This window comes from Crinia signifera, chromosome 2 (genome assembly GCF_055691185.1).
Source record: "Crinia signifera chromosome 2, ASM5569118v1, whole genome shotgun sequence".
Lineage (NCBI taxonomy): Eukaryota > Metazoa > Chordata > Amphibia > Anura > Myobatrachidae > Crinia > Crinia signifera.
In genome coordinates, this window is record NC_139218.1 from 260,004,872 (window position 1) to 260,029,003 (window position 24,132).

Here is a 24,132-nt window from a genome sequence, read left to right on the forward strand (position 1 = left end):
ATATATATATATATATATATATATATTTGTGTCCCTGTCCTGCGCCTGTAGATGAGCAGCACTTCTCTAAAGGCTCCGCCGCTAATGGGAGTCTGATGTACAAGATAGAGAGAAGAAGGTGTAGAGGTGCGCTCAGAAGGTGATATCACCAATCCACAATTGTAAAAATACAAAATTTATTTCATACAATAAAATGGTTAAAAATACATTTATCATGAATGGTTTACAGAGATTGTTGGTGGATCGTAGTAATTCATAGTGATTCCGAACAAAGGTGTAGATTGATCATGCGAATTAACCCTACGCGTTTCGTCCACTAGGGACTTCCTCAGGGGTAGTACACCAAGATCTATGGAGTCTTTATACCTTGGTATAGTGTAAATACATTGAAGTATACTTTTTATAGTTTTTTTTTTAAAAAGTGTGGTCACCGTTGTGGGTCAGATGACCCTGTAGTGCTTCTACTGAAGTGAGCAGCAATATCAGAATAAAAGGCGAAAATGGCACACCTCTCCAACTGATGACAATTTAAGATAAACAGTTGAGTCCGAATCGTCTAACCACCGTCTGGATCTCTCTCCCTGCTGATCCAGACGGTGGTTAGACACATAGCGTCATTGATTTCTTTGCTGCTAAGTCCCACGAGTGCCGGGTTATCCACTCCCTCTATATATATATATATATATATATATATATATATATATATATATATATATATATATATATATATCTATCCCCAATATTCCAACTCGCGCTAGAGCCTATTTCACAAAAAATGTTTTACAAAGTGATAAAGATTTATATGTATGGCAGCCTCACCACTAAGTTCCCCGAGGGATAGGGAACGAACAAAGCCCAATGTTTTTATCCAATAGTGGTATGGTACCTATAACAAAGTCCAAATGCAAATTTGCAAAATCCGTATCCAGTGAATTAATACAGGAGGTCTTTTTACAATGGTTTGTTTATTTATTATTCTTCACAGGATAGTCAGGTAAAAACGCTTGTAGACAATCCCAACGCGTTTCGTCTCACAGAGACTTCATCAGGGGAAATACAATAATCTTGTGGTCGTGATTTTTGTGAAATCTGTAGAATACTTCTCCGTTAAACAGATATTTTCCGGAATTGGTTAATAATATAAGACATGATATTCTTTAGACCTATAATGGGAGTATAAATTTATATCCGCTGGTAGGTTTGGATTAAGCCAATTAGTGTGGCCTATAATGGAACAGGTCTTAAAATTCCTGTCGGCCTCCTTTGAATTGGAGTGGGTGATATTTGCCTATGAAGTTGCAGGTATTTGGATTCCTGTCAGCCTCCTTTAAATCATACTTAAAATAATTTACCTAAAAACGTGGATGATGATTCTTCATCCAAATAAAATAAACATGTATATCTCCAATGAGACTTCTGTGTGCTTCAGAGAGGCTTTAAAATTTAAAATCCAGTTACTTTTTTTTATTACTGGCTGTACACAGAAAGCCGGTGTTTGGGGGTAATAGCTAGCCATTTTCAGCGAGTCTCAGGGAAAGTGCAGGCATACCCATGCATTTTTAAGAAAGTTGTGTGACATCAGTTCCGGCCCTGATAAGCCTGTTTCTATCACAGCCGCCGAGTAAGTCCTGGGCTATGCAAAGACTGCACACACTGGTAAATTAATTAGATGGTGAACGGCTTGCACATGGATTTTCAGGCTTGCACATGGCGGCATTTCACTCTGGCTATGCAGCGATTTACCTGATAGCCAGGGTCTACACATTAGCAGCCCCGCAATCAGGTCTGAATAACCCCCAATGCTTTGGTTAACTTGCATCCAAGTCTGCGTTATCCCAAAATATATATTAACACAATCATTTTTAATCTTTTATATTAGCGAGAGATTGTCTCCTGATGGGAACCGAGTATTTGCCATATGGGCAAACTTTTCAACAGTTAAAGAAGAAGACTATGACAGAAAATTTTACTGTGAAGGCAATCTTGGTGGCAAGGCATTTGTTGTATTAAAATATCCAGGTATGTTGTTTTACCATTTATTTCCCTCTATACTATGGTCCTTATTCTAGTTGATTCGGACGAATGCATATTTCGGACCGGAACCAAGTATTCTAAACTACGCCTAGCGTACGGATCGCTCACAGCGTCCAAATGCGGTAAGACACCGAGCGTACAGACTGCGAGTGGATGTTTCATGTGAACACCTCCTCCATATGTGGGAACCTCCCCCATCCTCTGATGGTCGTCGACCATCGAATGATGGACCGAGCGGTCAGGCAGCACCAAGTGCTTCAGACCACTCGGACATTTTTCCATATGAAAGCAGGGATATGGGCGGGACATCCGGCTATGTCAGCTGTCCGCCCCCCACACGTGGGTCACAGCCGCATTACCATATATACGCCCAGCATTTTCATGGGAACGCCCATGAAACGTGGGACTTGCGCATATGGTAATGAGCCCAAACTGCCATTTACGCCCCTCTCCACCCCCTGCATGGATGGTTCAGACGTGCGAAGCGTTCTCACATGCGCAGATACCAAACCTCGGCCGCCCGACTGCACACTGAGCCATGGCTATTCTATTGTTCTCAGCTGCAATACAATACCTATTGCAGCTGAGAACAATAGAATAGCCATGGCCAAAGGAGCAAAGATGAAACTTGCTCCTACTGTAACATGCAAAGTACAGTATGTGCTGTTGTATACATGTATGGGGATTTATATGAAATCTCGGCGGTCGGAATCCCGGCGCTCAAAATCCTGACGCCGGAATCCCGACAAGGGGGGCACGTGGATCGCCTCCGCTTGCGGGCTCGCTGCACTAGCCACGCAGCGGGCTTGATTCCTCGCTACGCTTGGCACACTAATTTATTCTCCCTCCTATGGGTGTCATGGACACCCATAGAGGGACAAAGTGCCGGGATTTCATAGGTCGTGATTCCGGCGTCGGGATATTGACCACCGGGATTCCGACCGCCGGGATTTCAACCGCATCCCCATGTATGTTATGTAGCTCTATAAAATGCTATTTTAAATAGTAAATTTGAGTTTTGAACTCTGCATGGAAGTACACAAGGAATGTAAGTACCACTAAATCAGGACTTTTTTTTCAGTCTGGAATCATTATAAAGCATTTGTGTTTTCAAATTTAGGACATAGTTTCACTACTGTATTTTTCTTTTCAAACACATCTGATTGTATCTTAATACTTTTTTGTGTTTGCAGACCCTAATTTCCAGGGATTCTTAATTGCTTCTTTTGTGGCGATTGTGTCTATTATTGTCATAGCTGTAATTGCCTTTCGGGTTTTTAAAGTTGAAATTGTTCTTTGGTACCGGAGTTCCTGGTTTGCTCATACAGATCATAAAGGTATGTTTGAGGTGCCAATGATAAATCAATGGTTAGGATCCTAATTAGTCTATTTTAATGCTATTGAAAACTGAGCTCTGACATAGGGCCTAATTCAGCATGGATCGATAAATTTAGGATTCTTACAATTCTGTTCAAGCAACAGGCTGGAAGTAGCCATCGCCGACGTCGGAGAACCACCTGAAAAATGCCTTGGAACTCATGTGTTTTGACAAACACACCCACAAAACTCTGTTTCCTCCCCTTAGACCTTGACTTCCTGTCAATCAAAATGAGATTGAAACAGAAGGCGTACCCAGAATAATTTGTAATTGCAGCAGCACAATGCCAATGCTGTGCACTGAATGGGTTTTCAGAATTTAACGGTCCATGCTGAATTAGGCCCATGGTGTAGAACATTTTTAACAAAATTAAAACTCTCATTTTCAAGTACTGTATGTTTTGGGTGCATCAAATACTATTGTGGCAAAATTACAGAGGAATGACAAAAGTAGTGAAGGATCACGGATAGATTATTGATTTAAGGTACTCCTGTAGGACCATCTAAATATGGAGATAAAGCACAGCACCTAGGTTTCTTGCTGGCACCATTGGCCTGTTAATGTATATTTTATGTGCTAATGACTGATGGCTTCTGGCCGGAAAAGTCTATCCAGATAATTGGGTCACTTGTCCAAAGTTTATATTGAACATAAACAGGGAGCATAAACAATCATAGGCGAATCTAAAGGGTGGTCCGGGGGTGCACCGGACCACCCATTAGACTGCCCGGCGCCTGTAGCTTTAAATATTAAATGTGCCCGCCGCTGCCCGGATTTTACATTATAACTATGCTCACCGGACCTGGGAGGACTGCGTGCATGCCCGACTGCACGCAGATCCTCCCATGGTCCTTTGAGGAGCGTGCGCCGCCATGTGACCTTGGCCGGCACCGTCTTCCTCATCCTCTGTCCTCACTCCCTCCTGCATGTGCTGCAGGAGGGAGGGAGGGGCACTGGGCAGGGCACTGCCCTGCCCAGTGCCCTACAGGTGGGCCTGTAGGGCACTGGGCAGAGCACTGGGAAATATTACAGCCTTTGCTTTTTTTATAAAAGCCATTGCTGGGCTGGCCTGGCACTGGGCAGGGGCCATGCCCAGCAATGGCTTTTATTAAAAAACAAAACACTCTAATCTTTCCCAGTGCCCAGCAATGGCTTTTATAAAAAAAAAAAAAAAAAAAAATGTAATCTTTCTCAGTACCCTACAGGGCCTGTATTGCACTGGGCAGGGCACTGAGAAAGATTACAGCGTTACAGGGGAGTGATTTGCCCCTGTTAAGCCACACCCCTCAAATGAGGCCACACCCCATATTTTAGGTCACGCCCACTTACTTTTTCTGCTGCTGTGCCACATGCAAATCCATTATCTAGTATATTTCTAGATTCGCCTACTGTATGTAAACAATGTGTAGTTTCAAAGGTCATCTAACCTAGGTTGTGTATTTAATAGCAAACAGATTTGCTAAGTGTATGAGAATTACCAAAGTTTATAGGCTCAATGTAACCGGTACAAGTTTTTTGTGGGATCAAACTCACACAGTTTTGTAATGACCTTGAATTATTGAGTTCAAGGCTATTACAAATCTAAGTTTGCAAGGTTTTTAGTGGTCAAACTCACACCTTTTTAATGCGAATTTTCAATACAAGGTGCAAGTTGTACAAAAGCATGCACCGCTCGGTAAGACCTGTGCAAATATTTATGTGTGAAAGATAGGTAAAAAGTGGAGACCAGATAACCTTAAACCATAACCAGCCCTGAGCTCTTTGAGCCGGTCCTGGTTGTAAAATACAGTGGTAATAAATGTGTGTAGTGTGTCTATATTTTAAGAACCAGCACAGAGTTCATGGACAAAATGAGTAGGGTTACCTCTACATCTGCACTGGGCTTCGCTAGCAGGGCCATATTGTCAAACGCCAAAGGCCACCCTTGACAGCCAGGCTGCTCCTACACATGCGCCCACTGGTTGGCGACATCCACATAGTTCTTATCAGTCCGCTATAGTACCGGACTTTTGGTTTGTTTTTGTAACACCTTGGATGCTTATACACCGATGAGGACCTTCTCTAGATTAGAGGTAGGTTAGTATGGAATTTTTTTGGGATGTGATCTACCTTAGGTATGGGTTAGTATCTGTGAATTTGAGTGGGACTAATCTTTTATTCGGTGCTGTGTGTCTCTTATCGTTATTTAATAAATATATATATATATATATATATATATATATATATATATATATATATATATATATATATATATATACACATTTTACAGGGAGACTTTAGGTACCAGCAGGCCCTTCAATGCCCTGCATGCTGGTGCTTGTGGTTCTACAAGTACCAGGATGGGGACAAGGCTTGCTGGGACCTGTAGTCCTCCTGTAGAAACCATTAATATTTCAAAACTCAAACTTAAATGTTACTCATTTAGCACCCACAGCACAGGAGTGTAGGGGAATAGCCTCAGGATTCAGCACAGGCTTTGGGTATTCTTGGGGGTTCCCTGCTTCCTCAGGAAACCTTGGCCTGGGCTGACTAGTTAGGGTGGTTAATGCTTCTGCCACAGAAACCTGACAAGTGTGTCAACTGGATGTGGTATTACCACCCTGGTAGTGGAGTCTGATGCTGGTTTTAAAAATAAGGTGGATACCCACTCCTTTGTTCCCCATATTTTTTGGAACCATGATCGGTCCTAGAGCCCAGTGCTTGTTCTAAAAAACCAAGGGCACCACACCAATATTTTTTTCCCTTGTATTTTCAGAACCAGGACTGGTAATTATTTGGAGGTGGGGGGTGTATGTTGGATTTTTTTTTCTGTATTTTTACAATTTCTTTAAGTAACTTTTTCATGCTTCTGTCATCTCACTAAACAAATGTGTGCATGCTTCTGTCTTCTCACCTAAACAAAGCTGGTCTATTTTTTAAGAAGTTTTTGGTGCGAGTTTAGAACTTGCACCCTATCAAATTGTGTGAGTTGTATATTTTTTATATTATTCCATTGGAAAACATCTGGATTCCATTTTGACCAAACCATGCACCAGAATCAACTCCTGTCAACTCAGTAATACATTTCGGATGTGTACCTAAAGTTTAAAGCAGAAAAAGAGGATTTTTGGAATTTTCATTTTTTTTTTACCAAAACGACAGGTCCGGGGCTTATGGAAATGTTCTTATGGATGCAAATATTTTTCTGACCGCGTTGTTTCATAACCATGCACCAGAATCAACTTCTGTCAGCTCAGTAATACTGTACCTTTCGGATGTGTACCTAAAGTTTAAAGCACAAAAAGAGGATCTTTTGGAATTTTCATTTTTTGACCAAAACGACAGGTCCGGGGCTTATGGAAATGTTCTTATGGATGCAAATATTTTTCTGACCGCGGTTTCAAAACCTTGAGAAGTTTTTGGTGCGGGTTTAGAACTTGCACCCTATCAAATTGTGTGAGTTGTATATTTTGTATATTATTCCATTGGAAAACATCTGGATTCCATTTTGACCATTGTGAATTGCAGGAATGCGAGAAACATGTAAGTTTGCATGTTCTCGCACCTTTATTACATGTGCGAATCCTAAAATAGTGTCAACTCTCACCCTATTACATTTAGCCATATAATTGGCTTTGTTTCTGTTCTGTTACCCATACTTTTTCTGAAGATACTGTGAGAGTAGGCAGCCCTCCTGTATCCTGCCATTGTCCTAGGGAAATGGCCAGGCGGGGCATAATGTCACAAATTATGAATATATGAGGAGGGGTGAAGCCAATGTGGTAAATTTCTGCTTTTTGGCCCTGCCCCATGTTCATAGACTCCTATATGCTGGTACTTTTGCCACAAAGTTGTGGGGGCTAATGACAAAAAGTGCTCATCCCCATTAGCAGTCCACTATATCTCTCCACCTTGTTTCTCCTAGAGCAATGTTTTTCAACCACTAGTGTGCCTTGAGCTGTTGTCAAGTGTGCCCCCAGATCTAGAGATCCCCATACCAGTTTACAACCACCACCAGTTCAACTGTTATTTACTGGTCTCTTCCTTTCATGTAACACTGATTCCCACAGTTTTTTTATTTTTATTACCTGTGGGGATCAGTGTGATTGTTTATCATATGGGGGCCAATAGGTTTGTTTCTTTTCCTGTGGAGGCCAATGTGTTTTGCCCTGTGGGGATCTCATGGTGTGCCCTGGCAATTAAAATCTTATTTAGTGTGCCGCAAGGTAAAAAGGTTGAAAATCACTGTCCTAGAGGGAAGAAATCGGTACTTGTGTATTGGCACGTCGCCCGATTTTACTACGTACGCAAATGTAGTGAAATCGCATCGCATGCCATTATGGTATGGCATGCGATGCGATTTTGACACTTATAATGGCATTTAATGTAATATAGCATTAAATGACATATAATGTCATTTATTAAGGCTCCCCCCCCCAGTATCGACGAGATCCGGCAGCGCGGCGAACCCCGCGAGGGGACGCGTATTATGTTACATGTATTATGTGTCCCCTCGTGGGGCTCACTGCGCTCACCACACTATATAAAATCAACTCCATGTGGATAGTGAGGGTATGAAAAGGTCGGTTGGACGCGTACCGCCACCCCTCGCGGGGCTCGCTGCTCTCGCCACGCTTCGGGATGGCGTGAATAGTGTGGGGGGGAGGGGGCAAAATAAATTACACTATATGTCATTTTACCATTAAATGCCATTATTCTAGGTTCCATCAGAACTGATATCCCATTGCATCGCATGCCATACCATAATGGCATAGGATGCGATTTTTTAATCGCACACCATCAGTTTTTTTATCGCATCCTATCTTTTTAATGGAGTCACTGACACAGAGCAGTGAATACATTAGATAGGAAAATCACATCGCATCGCATGCCATACAATATGGCATGCGATGCGATTTCACTACCGTGAATAGCCCTCTACGCAAATGGCGTAGTGAGCGCCGTGATAATACACAAGTACTGAGAAATCAAAATTACGCAAGTAATACATGGAAGCCACCATTTGCATTTCATTAAAATAAACTTAATTGGGGTGTTATCTAGGGGTGGGCATTTTTTTTAAGAGATATATTTCCGTTTATTTGGTTTATTAAATGGCCACTAAGGGGGGTATTCAATGTCAGGGGCACGGCTGTCGAGCAAGCTCGACAGCCGTGCCCCTGTCCCGTTCTCGCTTTGCTGGACTTGAGCTTGACGGTCTGGATTCAATGTCCTGGCCGCTGAGCGGCAAGAAAGGGGCGTGGCCATGAGATGAGAGCGGAAATAGACGAGCTCCGGCCGGGAGCTCGCCTATTTCCGGCTTTTCTCGGCAGAACAAGCCCGACGGCTTGTGATGTCGGGCTCGTGCTGCTGAGAACCCCAGTTCAATGCTGTCGGGGAAGACAGCATTGAATAGGGCCCCGCAGCCATCTCCCCCATCGGGAGATGGCTGCGGGAGCACGACTATCATTGAATACCCCACTAAGCCTTAAAACAGACGTACAGGTCGAGTATCCCGTATCCGAATATCCGTTATCCGAATTATTCCGAAATACGGACATTCCAGAAAGTGAAAAAAAAATTTTTTTTTGCTAAAAACTCACTGGGGACATATGTAACAGCATCACTGGGGACATGATATGTAACTGGCACTATATATGTGCAAGACAATGATTGCTTGGCATTCAAATTCAGTGCTGAGATAGTACACACATTTTGTTTCACGTTTTGAAACCTTGTTTTTTGAACAATTAAAATATGTTTGTGTGTATTTTATGTGGTAATAAAATATATTTGTGTGTATATTATGTGTTTATACAGCATAAATGCAAGATACTTCAAAATACATCATTGAAATATTAAAATATTCCGAAATACGGAATAATCCGTTATCCAAAATTCTCCTGGTCCCGAGCATTTTGGATACGGGATACTCAACCTGTATAACAAAATCCTATATAATAAGAGGCCAATGCTGCTCCTCACCTCTGTGTAAGGAATTCAAGTGGTTTGAGTGCTGGTGTCCACTACATGGTGCCAGACAGAGCAATTCAGATATGGCTTTGTTATGGCACGCACTAGGACTCCCCAGTCTGCACCCACACTACCAGTCTGTCACTCTCTTCCCTCTCCTGGCCACAGTGGGTCCATGTAATTTAGCGCTGTAGATCCCTTGTGTCGCCACATAAATAAAGGACAATAATAATATATGTAATATTATCTTACACTGCAGATGGAAAGATTTATGATGCCTACATCATGTATCCGAAAAACGTTATGGGGACCAGTTACAAGATGGACATATTTGTACTAAAAGTGTTGCCTGAAGTGCTAGAGAAACAGTGTGTTTATCGATTGTTTATAATTGGTCGGGATGATCTACCGGGCCAAGGCAAGTACTTCCTATTCACTGTTTACAGTACATAGCTGGAAATACTGGTTGGCAGAAATGTTTGTTTATCTTGAATAGATTAGTTTCTTCTTGCTATGTGATAATAAAGGGCATAAAAGAAAAAATGACAGAGCACAAATCTCTCCTGAGTCGGCTGCTGTCTTTAAAAAGGGAATACTCCACCCCTTGAATTGTACCACGAAGCAAAGAGAAATTAATTTGATTCAGGTAATCAAATTAAAAAATATTTTAATATTAACAGTACATTTACACAAATAACCGGCCGGTAAATAGACAATAATTTTTTTTAATCTAATATCACTTTCTCTGTAGCTGTTGCTTTAAGAGATATTACACAAGCAGATTGGTTAGCATAGCATAGCATAGCAAACAAAGGCAGTGGTTATAAATGCTTCCTATATTATAATTTGGTTAGTCCAGATTAGTGCAGCTGTTAATAATCCATTGATGGTGTGCAAAAAGAAGCAATTTAGCAATAATCCATTGATGGTGTGCAAAAAGAAGCAATTTAGCAAAAACAATCAGTCAGCTCTCTCACAGCTTTGTTTGTTAGGGATTCAGGGGTTGATTTATTAAGCTCGGTGAAGTGATAAAGGGGGAAATTTACTAAAGGAAATTTGTAAAAAATAGGTGCATTTGTATCCAGAAATACACTTATTTTTGACATTTACTATCCCGAAAATACGGCAATTCGTATTCGTATTGATAGCACATCAATACGAATAGGAATTGCCGTATTTTCGGGATAGTAAATGTCAAAAATAAGTGTATTTCTGGATACAAATACACCTATTTTTTACAAATTTCCTTAGTAAATTTCCCCCAAAGTGTCTGTTTTTCACCGGCCAATCAGCTCCTACCTGTGAAGTTACAGGCTTGGTTTGAAAAATGACAGGTACGAGCTGATTGGACGGTGATAAAAACCAGACAGTTTATCACTTCACCGACCTTATTAAATCTACCGCTAAGTTATTAGTAGCATGCATGCTTTCAGAGTTATGCAAAATACTGTTCAGTCAATGGGTAAAAACAAGGATTAGTGTCTGAGCTCATTCGGGGTTCCTTCACGGGACAGTGAGCGGGGTGGTGGTGGGGTCGGCACTTGTGTGGGTATCCTTTAACACGTTTCTCCGCCTCCAAATTGACAGCTTCCTCAGAAAGCTGTATGTTCCGGTTGTCACCGTATCTTAGTTTAAATAGTGCTCCCTTGTAGGTGCGCGCATGCGCCTTGCAATGTAATCAAGCCTCTTTCTCATTTGGAACGCACGTGCATGCGTTCCAGCACATATCCAAGCCTCAATCTGAATTGAAAGGCTCTCATTATCAATCTCGGGCACGTGAGCTTCCATGCACATACATCATCTGTAGCTAATGATTTTGCATGTCAGTTTTTCTCTTTATTCCTACAGCACATTCCAAATGCATTTATGTTGATTACTTTTCATGAAAAGAACCAGTTTCCTTTTATTTGCAATCAGCTACAATGTATTTCATTTTTCACTGACTCCTCCTCTGTCTGCGGCAAGCTGAACATTGTGACAGGTTCTGCAGCCATTACACTGTCACTTCACCTTCAGCTCTGACAGGGACACTGACTGTTTGGCAGCGGGAACACTACGCTACTTCTGACCGACTACGCTATCTGGAAACACTACCCTGGTTCTGACAGCGCCACTACGGTAACTGCGTAACGGCCGTCGTGTTAATACACAAGTACCATTAACTAGTGAGATCGCATTGCGTGAAACCGTGCCATGCGTTGCGATTTCAATATGCCACCGTACATATGCTAATTGGGCGCCTGGCAAATACACAAGTACAAAAAAAATTGTCTATTTACCGGCCGGTGATTTTGTGTAAATGTATTATTAATATTAAAATATTTTTAAAATTGATTAGCTGAATCGGCAATGTCTTTAATTTCTCTTTGCTTTTTGATAATAAAGGGGTGTACACATGGTGCGATTGCCTTGCTATTCAGGATCAAATCGCACTATAAGCATTCAATTTGGATCACATAGTACATATCTGTACTATAAGCAGATGGAGCGCCATCTGACTGGGATGCGTGAGCATCTCACACGCACGTGTGTCCCAGTTTTCCAGCGGCAGAGGATGGGAACCCTGCCTCTCTCTGCTTCAGGGTTTGGCGGGGGTGCGGGAATCGGCGGACAGTGACGGGGAGGTGGCAGGGACCGACAGGGAGCTCTGTTGGAAGGGCCGCTAGCGCGTCCCTTTCCGGTGGCTGATTATCTGACCGCCAGACCCCAACTAAACGAGAGGCGCTCCATCTGTAGCCTTACTTGCACAGTCTATTTTTCTATTGGATTTTAGGACCACGGGGCTCTGCATCGAGATCGAATCAAAAAGTAATGCTTTCGATTTCCATTCAATTCCGATTTAAGTTTGCTTATATAAGAAAAATCGAATAGAAAAATAGGCCACACCGAACCATGTGTATGGGACATTAGGGTGATTTATTGGTGGAAATGTAAACCTACCTTCTTGTGTGTTCTCAGCCATTGCAGACCTTGTGGATGAAGCAATCTCCCAGAGCAGAAGGCTGATTATTGTCTTAGGAGACCTATCAAGCGAGAGCAGCCTCGGTGATGATTTTGAACAGAAAATAGCCATGTATGATGCTCTCATTCGGAATAATATTAAAGTCATCTTGATTGAGCTGGAAAAGATAACCGATTACACAAACCTGCCAGAATCCATTCAGTACATCAAACAGAAGCAAGGTGTCGTGCGATGGAAAGGAGAGTTCACAACTGAGAGTTTTCAAAGTAACACAAAGTTCTGGAAAAATGTCAGATACCGGATGCCTCCAGCCCAGAATCCTTCTGATCGAGAACTGTACTACATTGGTTCAGAGGACTAACAATGACCTGAGCCTTTATGATATGGATATTTCACCAAACCCTCAGTTAGCTTTGATCAGACTATAATTGATAAAAAGCTACACTGGGACCTTGGTTAGAGGTGTTCTTAGAGGACAGAGGAACATCAGTACTCCCATATGATCACTTGGGTATCGATGGAAACTTTTATAATTGCACTGATATTTTTGTTCATTGTGGCACAAATATTAAATTTTAGACTGTACGTTTTCTTGTTTACAACAGCACATTCATAGGATTATCATTTGGCCTAGTTGTTTCAAGCAAATCCAAGCTTTGGCAAGTGAAAATGATTCCTCTCAATAGTCGTTTTATTTTTGTTCTAGCCTACACTTGCAGATCTACCTGAATTATCAGAGTTAATTTAGATAGATTGATTGACATTAATGACGTCCGATAGTGGCTGATTTGTCCTCTAAATAAAGGAAGTCAAACACATTCGGGGCCCTATCTGGAGTCGAACGCAAAAGCAGACTTTATACAAGTGCTTCTACAAAATCCGTCTTTTATGCAAATCTGTGTGGGCGAACATACAGGGACTGGGATTCCCACTTCTAGGAACATTGTTACAGCATGCGTGTTGTCCAGTTGGTGCATACTTACACGCCATATCAAAACCTGCAATAGCCCTATGGCAGGTGCAATTTCTCCATCTGACTATGGGCTTTGATGTGTGTAACACTCCCATAACATGTTTAACGAATGAAACTAATTTTGTGTGCACTAGTATTAATCTTCCAAGGACGCCCATCAGTTTCCACAACATTTCCGATACGGTCTGTCTCTATTGCAGCAGTGTCTTTGTTCATACACTTTGTGTAACCTATGCATTGTTGGGGTTTTCAGTAACTGCCGCATATGGTTGGTTTCACTTTCTACTAACGGCTGAACTACGTGAACACAGTCCTTGTGAGAGGATTATGTGCCTAGGTGCTATATACAAAGAAAATGTTTTGATAACATGTTCTGGCTATATTACTGTATGTCCACTTGCTGCGGTCTATTCAGATTTCTTATTTGGCATTCCAATTGATCTACTGCATGATAGCGTGCCACTGGATAGTTAAAATCGTATAGGGGTAGGTTTGCATTTTCTTATCATTTTTTATGGTTAATGCATCCATTAAGACACTACTCTCTGTTGTGTATATGACACTTTATTGCATGAAAATGGGGTGTAAGTCTGGATACATTTTGGATAAGTGACACTCTTGAGAAGCAACACTGGTAACTTGGGGGTTGGGGGGGGGGTGGTGTAACTATTTGTACATCTGGGAAATTTTGGATTTACTCTTTTTTATTATAATTTATTTATAAAGGTATCACAATGGGTCCACAGCACATTTTCATGGGAGGTAAAATGAAACGAGTTGGGTATGTTATGTTGAATGGTCATAATTTAAATGTCAATCATGTCAACATATATAGACAGTGATGAAATCTAACATACTGTATTATCCCTGGGTACTCTGCAGTTGCTTGCATTTGATGGCCTGCATTGGCGGCAGTATAGCTTATGGTTCCTGGCAGTCATGTGACCATAATTTCCGGTTGAGAGGTGTAGTTCTCAAGCATTCCAGTGAGTATTTGTCCCTAACCATAAGTATCTACCCATAAGACTCTGAGATGCACCATATTGAATACCTGCATTAACATGTGGCAGACATAATGTTTCCATGCGAACATGGCCTAGGTGGCAGTGGCCCTGCATTTGAAAATGCAGGCCACATTCAGTGACATACCTGGGGCACCCTATTCCATTCTCATGGCCCTTTTTTTGTATTACTTATGGGCCACCTCCCAGACACCTCACTGGAACACCTAATCACTTTCCTAGCCATCTCTGATACCATCACCTCCAGAGACAATAGGGCCTTTGTGTGTACAGTCTGGGTAATGTAAGGTTTTTTTTTTTTTTTTTTAATTGCATATGCAGTAGCAAATATTTGCTCAACTGCACAAACGATGAATATAGATCTTTTTATCCTTTAAGTAACCTCAGCTCTATTTGATTCTTAGTTCTTTGTAATAATAGCTTATTACATGCATGTTTAAATTGCTCTACTGTCACCTCTGATGGGAGAATTTTCCACTTATCCACTATTCTGTAAAATATACTTTCCTTAAATTTCCCCTGAACCCGCCTTCCTCTAGTTTTAGTGCATCCTTGAGTTCTAATACTTCTTTTTCTTTGAAGAATGTCTCCCTCATATACAGGGCCGGCAACAGAATTCTTGGGCCCCATACACTGATATCTCTGCGGGCCCCCACCCCCTATGCTGGAACATAAACTGGAAGCACCCTGTGCCCATTAGTGGATTGCTGTGGACCAGGGAGGGGGAGAGAGATTGGAATGGAAAACTAGCCTGGGACATTTCTGGGAAGCAGCCCTATATCTGCAGCCTACGCTCTATCAAACAGCCGTGCTCCCTCACCTTGCGCTCTAACACACTGAAACTCTACCTCACCCCACGGCCTACACTCTATAATATTGATGAAATCTCTCACCGTACAGCCTGAGCTTTATCACACTGACGCAATCTCTCAACTTGCGGCCTGCGCTCTATCACACTGATCCCTTCGCCCCGTGCCCTGCACTGTCACACTGACTTACAGTACTCCCTCACCCTGCAGCCTGCCCTCTTTCACACTGACGCTCTCCGCCCCTGAGTCTCATGTAGCCCCGCCCCCAAGCTGAGTCCTGCAAAGCTCCGCCCCCATGCAGCCCTGTGTGTACAGCAGCCCCTTCTTCCTTCTCACCCCGCACATATAGTGTGTTCGTTCGTCTGAGGGACTCAGGAGGAAGGAGTTGCAGAGGGTACTGCATACTGAGTGTCGGGGGGCATACTTTGGGCCCCTCAGATTGACGGGGCCCGGGACTGTCCCCCTTGACCTCCCCTGTTGCCGGGCCTGCTCATATACCTTTTTAAGACCCTTGGTATATTTTGAAGTTTCTATCATGTCCTCCCTCCCCCCTTTCCCTTCTCTGCTCCAAACTATAAATATTAAGATCTTCTAGTCTTTCTGGGTAAGTTTTGTGAGCAGTAAGTTCCATCTCTGAATCAGGCCATATATGAGCCTTTCAAATACATATTTGTTGGAATTGTTGAGATGCTCATTAATGTGAAATCTTCTTAACACTTGTTTTATATGAATACAATGTTTAACATCTAAGCAAGTTCTGCAATATACCAAAGCAAAAAAAAGATATACAGTATCCAAACTTGAAAACTATGAAATCCTGCATGCTGAGGTAAGTTATATTATGCTGCTGTCTTGACAATACTGCACATAATATACACAATCTTCCTTTTCTTTTTTCGTACTAAACTCCAACGGTTTATGAGGAATCTTAGCACATAGTACATCCTAGCATCAAATGCAAAATTGTATTTAAAAATAGATGTTCTAAATATAAAGTTATTGGCTGGTCCAATAATCTCTTATATAAATTAGGTTCAAAGGATCTAAAGGCGTGTACACACGGAGCAATTTTTGCTAGTGAATGATTTTGACTAGATGTACCAGTGATTTCGACTATTCTAGAATTAACATACTTGGTTGAAATTTAATTTCAGTTTGCCTAGTGAATATCTCCCTCAGCAGTCAATGCCAGAAATTTTGACTAGACAGCCAGCCATCTAGTCAACATTTTCTTGCCTGTCAACTCTTTTTACTAAGCGATATTCACTTAAGAGGGCTGTGCATTGCTATCCCCCATAGGGTGATTTGGAACTTGTGTATTATCCGGGCGCATCGCATGCCACTACTTAAGGCATGCGATGCGATTCGATTTTACCCGATTTTAAGCCTTTCCCGGGAGGAGTGTACAATTTTAATATTGTGTTGCATCGCATGCCTTAACTAGTGGCATGCGATGCGACGCGATTATACCCGATAATACATTGTACAGGCACCCTGATGCCCGATTACAATGTTAAATGCACCCCCATACCCGATTTTTAATTGTACACCCACCCTGATGGGTGATTACTATGTGAAATGCCCCCCCCTTGTTAACGCCACCCCAGTATCAACGCCAACCCGAAGCGTGGCGAGCGGAGGCGTATTACTTCACATGTATTCCGCGTCCCCTCGCGGGGCTCACCACGCTTCGGGCTCGGTGGCTCTCTGCGCTCGCCACACTATATAAAATCAACTTTTTAAGGTGCGATGAAAAAATTGGGCGCCCGGATAATACACAAGTACCGGTGATTTTACTAACCTTCTAAGCAATTTTGACTATGAAGTCGAAATTGCTTAGAAGGATCGCTTCATGTGTACAACCCTTTACTATAGGGGATGCAGTCAAAATTCAGACTGTCAAAATACCGACAACCATTGACCGATGGTCAAAATCCCGACAAGGTCAAAATCCCGACATTTAAAAACCCAACAAGGTCAAAATTACCGACATTTAAAAACCTTACAAGGTAAAAATTACCGACATTTAAAAACCTGACAAGGTCAAAATTACCGACATTTAAAATCCCGACAAGGTCAAAATACCGACATATAGAATGTAGACAGGTGAAAAATGTATTCCAGTCAAAGCCTGGAATTTCTTGTGTCACGTGTGCCTGAAAATTCACATTGATATTTTTGTTCATGATATTAAAGCTGTAAGAACAATGTAAGTGTATTGAATAAACAGTTTTTCTACTAAACTCAAGCTCAATGGTCTGTAGGGTGTCCTGTGCATACACCATAGGATTGCCAAATTTTCAAAAAAAAAACCAAGGTAAATACTTAGATTTGGCAGTAAAAAACTTGTTAGCTGTTTATTAAGAACGTATTAAGAATGTTTAAATATGTTTCATAATCTAAATATGGTGGTAAAGAAAGGACAGCTACTGTATAACAGCCAACTCAATCAATGCACTAAACAGTGCTTCTCAAATTCAGTCCTCAGGACCCCACATAGTTCCTGTTTTCCAGATCATCCAAAAGGTGCACTCATCACCAACTGACTCATTTTAAAAGATCCTCAGGTGGAGCTAATTATTTCATCTGATTCTGTGAGGAGACCTGCAAAACATGCACTGTGTGGGATCCTGAGGACCGAGTTTGAGAACCTGTGCCCTAAACAATTTGCAATATGCAATGTTGACTGATATCTTCCAGGTTTCACACAAACCTATAAACCGCTAGCAACAATAAGTAGAGTGGTTGGGCAGCTCCCATTAGGGTGTTCCAGTGTCCACACAAGTCAATGAAGGCGAGTGTACCCAAAGCCATAACATTATTCAACTCATGCCAAAGCAAAGATCTTACTAAAGATTGTAATTAGAAAACTAAGCACAAGAGTTTCACAAGACAGTCAGAAATGAGGGTTAACCCACGTCATTCTCATGCAATGGCTGTTTATCTACTTTTGCTGTGTTATGCAGACAATGCAATTTGCATATTCATAATTAATTCCTGCAGACTGCAGAATCTATTTTTATCAGCAGAAAGATGGGTGCTCAGAAGGTGCCTGTAAAACTGGAAGTCACCTTTGATGTTTTTCAAATCTTTTAAATATGGGGTACGGGTCACCGTGTCAACAGTATTAATGTTGACATGGTCAAAGGGTTGACTCAAGCAATATGTCAACATGCTTTTCTCTTACATTCTTATGGGATACAGGGAAGTCGTTCATAACGATGGGGAAAAGAGGATATCCGAAGGAGACAGGCACATATAAAACTTTATACAGGGTGTACTGGCTCCTCCCCTCTGCTCCCCTCCCTCTAGTCAGTTTTAGAAATGTGCCTCAGGAGAAGCACGCATCAGGAAGAGCTCCAAAGAGTTTTGTCTTCTGTTTAATTTCTTTATTATTTTGGGACTGCTGTTTGGACTTACAGCAGTCCTGTGTCGTGGGAGACTAGGGGAAGGGTTCAGCTGCAGGCCACTTCATGGTACCGAGCTGTCCCTGCCACAGGACCACTGTCCTGCGTGGGTGATGTTACTGCGGGCATTGCGCTGCAGCGCGCACACCCCTGGCATGCCGCACACCCCATGTCCAGTCTGAAGACGTCGTGTGGTGAGTATTACCCCGGGGTCCCCCGCCGTGGGGTCCCCGGGTAACGGTGCGGCAAGATGGGGCGGCGGTGCCCTGCACAGGGTACTGCCTCCTGTATTGCCCAGGGCAGTTTACCAAAGGGTTTGGACATTCTTCAATGTCAGTCTCAGTATAAAAATGCAGGTAAGCTCCGGCGCCATTACGCTGGGCGGAGCTTACCCAGAGTGGGACCATAGCTCTGTGAGGGCGCCAAAACCTGCTTCCTGCTTCTTCCCTGGCTGCTGGAAACACCATTGTACTGCTCCAGACACTCCTCAGCGGTGTGGAACAGAGGGAATCTGCTAGCAGAGACAGCATCAGGTTTTCAGCGCTTGTGTACTTGTACACTTGCCTGCATACACTGTAAAGTACTGTTAGATTACTGTACTGTTTACCAGCTCTTAAAATTGGAGAGCTAAGGTTGTTTGGTGTATTGGTCCCCTCCATTACCATCTGTACACCACCCCACTAGCTTGTTAAGCTATAAACAACTCAGATAGTACTACACATAGTAATTATGGGGGACATTTACCAAAATGGATTCGTAGAAAAAAGGTGTATTCGTAGGGAGAAATACACCTTTTTTTTACGAATTTGTATTTTCGGGATTTACAATCCCAAAAATACAACAATTCGTAGTCCTAAAGATGGAACATTTGTATTTGTAGTTACAAATACGAATGCCCTACACCATCGCAGAAATCACCATTCAAAAGAATGGTGGTTTCTGATTTACTAAGCAGCCGTACTGATAATACGGCTGCTTAGTGGTGTAAAACACCCACGCAAATACGACAGGAAAATAGAACACCATTTTCCTGTTCTATTTGCGTTTTAGCCTGCACGGATCAGTCAGATCCGTGCAGGCTTCAGTGTAAAAAAAAATAGAAAAATTAAATAAATAATAAAAAAAACGGCGTGGGGTTCCCCCCACAGCCGAAACCAGCACCAGGCTGACAGAGCCTGGAGCCGGTAATTAAAAATCAGATAACCCGACAAATAGGGGCTCCCCGATTTTTAACAACCAGCCCCAGGCTCCAGGTCCGGGGCTGGTTCCCAAAATACGGGGGACAAAATGACTAGGGGTCCCCCGTATTTTAAGAACCAGCCCCAGGCAAAACCAGCCAGCAGGGTAATGCCACAGCCGGGGGGAGACTTTTTATGCAAGTCCCCCCGGCCAAAGCATTAACCCTACCGACCAGTCAGCCTGGCCAGGGGCCCTGGGGGAGTGGGGACCCCCCAATAAAGGGGTCCCCCCCCCTCCAGGACTTACCTGACCAGGCTGAAGCCTGGTGCTGTCCTCTATGCCCCTGGGCGGTGGGCATCGAGCTGATTATCGTGTAAAAAAATAGATGAACCTATTGTTTTTTACTGTGGCACTACAAGTGCCAGCAAGCCTCCCCAGCAAGCTGGGACTTGGATAACCACAAGTCCCAGCCTGCTGGGCATTAAAGGGCCCGCTGGGTCTTGTAGTGCCACCGTAAAAAAAATAGTTAAATAAAACACACTGACACCCGTTTTAAATAAAAGTTTAATACACACATTACATACATACTGATACTTACCTTTCTTGATCCCGTAGGTAGCCCTGGTCCTGATGTCCTGTGTCGTCCTCCAGGTCCATGTCGGCTGTCTGCGTCGTCCTCCAGGTCCATGTCGACGGTCCGTGTCGTCCTCCAGGTCCATGGCGGTGTCCGGGTCCGAAGAAATCCATGTTGGAGCTGTGGAAGGAAATCCTACTCACCTGGTCCTGCGCTGAAGAAGTCTTCTCTTGATCCGACGTAATCCAGGTAATCTTCAAGCTGTCGCCGGTCCCCGCTGTCTCTGCATCGCGCTGAGGAGAGATGCTGAGAAGTTTCATATTCGGCGCCTCTCCTCAGACTGAATTCTATTGGCCGCCTAGCAGGCCAATCAGGAGCCGACTTTCTCGGCTCCTGATTGGCCTGCTAGGCGGCCAATAGAATTCAGTCTGAGGAGAGGCGCCGAATATGAAACTTCTCAGCATCTCTCCTCAGCGCGATGCAGAGACAGCGGGGACCGGCGACAGCTTGAAGATTACCTGGATTACGTCGGATCAAGAGAAGACTTCTTCAGCGCAGGACCAGGTGAGTAGGATTTCCTTCCACAGCTCCAACATGGATTTCTTCGGACCCGGACACCGCCATGGACCTGGAGGACGACACGGACCGTCGACATGGACCTGGAGGACGACGCAGACAGCCGACATGGACCTGGAGGACGACACAGGACATCAGGACCAGGGTTACCTACGGGATCAAGAAAGGTAAGTATCAGTATGTATGTAATGTGTGTATTAAACTTTTATTTAAAACGGGTGTCAGTGTGTTTTGTTTAACTATTTTTTTTACGGTGGCACTACAAGACCCAGCGGGCACTTTAATGCCCAGCAGGCTGGGACTTGTGGTTATCCAAGTCCCAGCTTGCTGGGGAGGCTTGCTGGCACTTGTAGTGCCACAGTAAAAAACAATGGTTTTTCTATTTTTTACACCGCTATCAGCTCGATGCCCACCGCCCAGGGGCATCGAGGACAGCACCAGGCTTCAGCCTGGTCAGGTAAGTTCTGGAGGGGGGGGACCCCTTTATTGGGGGGGTCCCCACTCCCCCAGGGCCCCTGGCCAGGCTGACTGGTCGGTAGGGTTAATGCTTTGGCCGGGGGGACTTGCATAAAAAGTCTCCCCCCGGCTGTGGCATTACCCTGCTGGCTGGTTTTGCCTGGGGCTGGTTCTTAAAATACGGGGGACCCCTAGTCATTTTGTCCCCCGTATTTTGGGAACCAGCCCCGGACCTGGAGCCTGGGGCTGGTTGTTAAAAATCGGGGAGCCCCTATTTGTCGGGTTCCCTGATTTTTAATTACCGGCTCCAGGCTCTGTCAGCCTGGTGCTGGTTTCGGCTGTGGGGGGGGACCCCACGCCGTTTTTTTTATTATTTATTTAATTTTTCTATTTTTTTTTACACACTGCAGCCTGCACGGATCTGACTGATCCGTGCAGACTGCTACAAATAATTCGTATTAGCAGCCGTATATACGGCCGCTAATACGGATGGCTACACCATCGGAGGGTTACAAAGCAGTCGTATATGACTGCTTTGTAACTGATCCTCCGGAACACGAGGTTGCATACGACTTACAGTCGTATGCAACCGTAGGGAAAAAACCAATACGAAAAACTAGGTTTTTCATATTGGTAAATTTCCCCCTATCTGTCTAAATCACACTGCATATCCACTGTGTCTGATCTGTGTGTGAGGGGAGACTGTTTGTTTGTCACAATGGTGAGGAAACTTACATGTATGGTGTGCAGTGATAAATTTGTGCCAGCTTCTTCATCACAAGTTACTTGTGGGCCATGCATGTCCCTACAAAGTAGTGGGGTTCCCCCACAGCTTACTGGACAGCTCACAGGAGCCTGCCTGCGCAGCAGGGATGAAATCCATGCTAGAAACTGTAACTACACAGTTAGCTGCTACAGCAGCACAGACCCAAAGGGTGCAGAGGGAGCTTACTATCCTCTCTGCCAGAGTTGATATAATGACTCCTACCCCTGGGGCTACTCGTAAGAGAAGTGCACCCTCTCAAACCCCTGAATCTGGTGCAGATGACGGGGATGATGATGATGATATTGGAGAAGCAGACGCAGGGGGTGAGGAGCCTGATGCTTCACAGTCACTGCTCCGGGGCACAGAGCCATTAATTATGTCAATCAGGGAGGTGCTTGACCTTCCCTTAGCTGAGCCCTCTGAAGTGGATTCTTTCTTTGCTACTCAGAAAAAACAGCAGGTTGTTTTCCCTGAGCAGTCTGACCTGGAAAATACTTTCAAGTCAGCGTGGAAAAACCCAGAAATGAGGTTTAGAGCCACGTTTCCATTTGATCCTGCGGGACGCAAGGTGTGGGAGGAGCCACCGGAGGTAGATTCCTCTGTGTCTCGCCTAGCAAAAAAGATGGTGCTCCCAGTACCAGGGTCATCTTCATTGAAAGACGCCACGGACAGGAAGGTTGAAAATACCCTTAAGTCCATTTTTACTGCTAGTGGCGCGTGTCAGCGTCCAGTCTTAGCAAGCTGTTATATGGCTAAGTCTATATACACATGGGCCTCCCAGATCCAGGAGGGTCTTCTGGGTGACATGACAGTGGCGCAGGTGTCTGAAAAATGACACCATATTCAGGACACAGCTAAAGTTCTGTGTGAGGCGCAGAAAGAGTTAGGAGCCATTAACGGCCGTAACTCAGCCATGGCGGTGTCGGGGCGCAGATCCCTCTGGCTCCGGCAGTGGATAGCTGACGCTGACTCCAAACGGAGTGTAGAAAACCTCCCCTTCACTGGCGACAGGTTGTTTGGGAGTGATTTAGATGAGTTAATCTCTAAAGCCACAGCAGGGAAATCCACATTCCTGCCATCAACCCCACAGGCGCCCAAGCGTCCATCTCACACCCAACAGTCCTTTCGGACAAGTAAATTCCGCCCAAAAGCCAGGGGTGGTTCAAACGCTGCCAGAGGCTCCCAAGGTAAATTCAGGAAGCCTTCTGCTTCGGCCACCACAGAGCGGTCATCCGGGGCAGCTGCAAGTAAACCCGCAGCATGACGGTGGGGCTCCACCAATAGCTCCGGCCGAGGTGGGAGCCAGACTGGCGTTCTTCGGCCATGTTTGGGAAGCCTCGTGCCTCAATTCTTGGGTACAGGCTCTTATTACGCAAGGCTACAAGCTGGAGTTTGCAGTACAGCCACCTCAGAGGTTTTTCAAATCAGGCCTTCCAGTGTCCCCAGGGGACCAAATGGTTTTGCAGCAAGCAATCCAAAAACTGGTACAGGCCAAGGTAATAACCCCGGTCCCTCCCCTGGAGAGGGGGCAGGGTTATTACTCAAATTTATTTGTAGTCCCAAAACCGGATGGGTCAGTACACCCGATACTGAACCTAAAATCCCTGAACCCATTCTTGACTGTAACCAAGTTCAAGATGGAGTCCTTGCGGGCCGTGATAGCGGCACTGGAGGAAGGGGAGTTCTTGGCGTCCTTGGATGTGAAGGATGCCTACCTTCACATCCCAATCTGGCCCCCTCATCAAAAATATCTGAGGTTTGCGCTGTTGAACGATCACTATCAGTTCCGTGCACTGCCGTTCGGCCTGTCCTCAGCCCCGCGCATATTTACCAAGGTGATGGCAGAGATGATGGTGGTTCTCAGGAAACAAGGGATTTGTGTTATACCATACTTGGACGACCTGCTGGTAAAGGCGCGGTCACCAAAGGAATTGCAGGCAGCCTTACAAATTACCAGTCAGACCCTGTCGGGTCATGGTTGGCTCCTGAACCTAGCAAAGTCCTCTCTGATCCCTTCACAGAGACTCCAGTTCCTGGGAATGGT

The 24,132-nt window shown here is 44.0% G+C and overlaps 1 protein-coding gene and 1 long non-coding RNA gene across 5 annotated transcripts in view; one reads left to right on the forward strand and one right to left on the reverse strand.

Moving 5' to 3' along the window:
- Window positions 1-17,378, forward strand: part of LOC146060770 (interleukin-1 receptor type 1-like) — a 90,861-nt gene extending 73,483 nt beyond the window's left edge. Inside the window, exons 8-11 of the mRNA XM_083174388.1 lie at window positions 1,880-2,019; window positions 3,228-3,371; window positions 9,624-9,782; window positions 12,323-17,378. Of these exons, the coding sequence (XP_083030514.1) occupies window positions 1,880-2,019; window positions 3,228-3,371; window positions 9,624-9,782; window positions 12,323-12,687 (808 nt within the window). The 3' untranslated portion in view covers window positions 12,688-17,378. The remainder of the gene's footprint in view (window positions 1-1,879; window positions 2,020-3,227; window positions 3,372-9,623; window positions 9,783-12,322) is intronic.
- The window catches only part of LOC146060771 (uncharacterized), a 110,009-nt gene that overhangs the window by 63,128 nt on the left and 22,749 nt on the right, over window positions 1-24,132 (reverse strand). For 2 of the 4 annotated variants that reach the window (XR_014470476.1, XR_014470473.1), the window contains 2 exons: window positions 12,305-12,483; window positions 5,892-6,674 (listed from right to left, as the gene is read on the reverse strand). This is a non-coding gene — a long non-coding RNA (uncharacterized LOC146060771). Of the gene's footprint in view, window positions 1-5,888; window positions 6,675-9,376; window positions 9,563-12,304; window positions 12,484-24,132 lie in introns of those variants that run through there. The other 2 variants (XR_014470474.1, XR_014470475.1) reach the window with 2 other exon arrangements.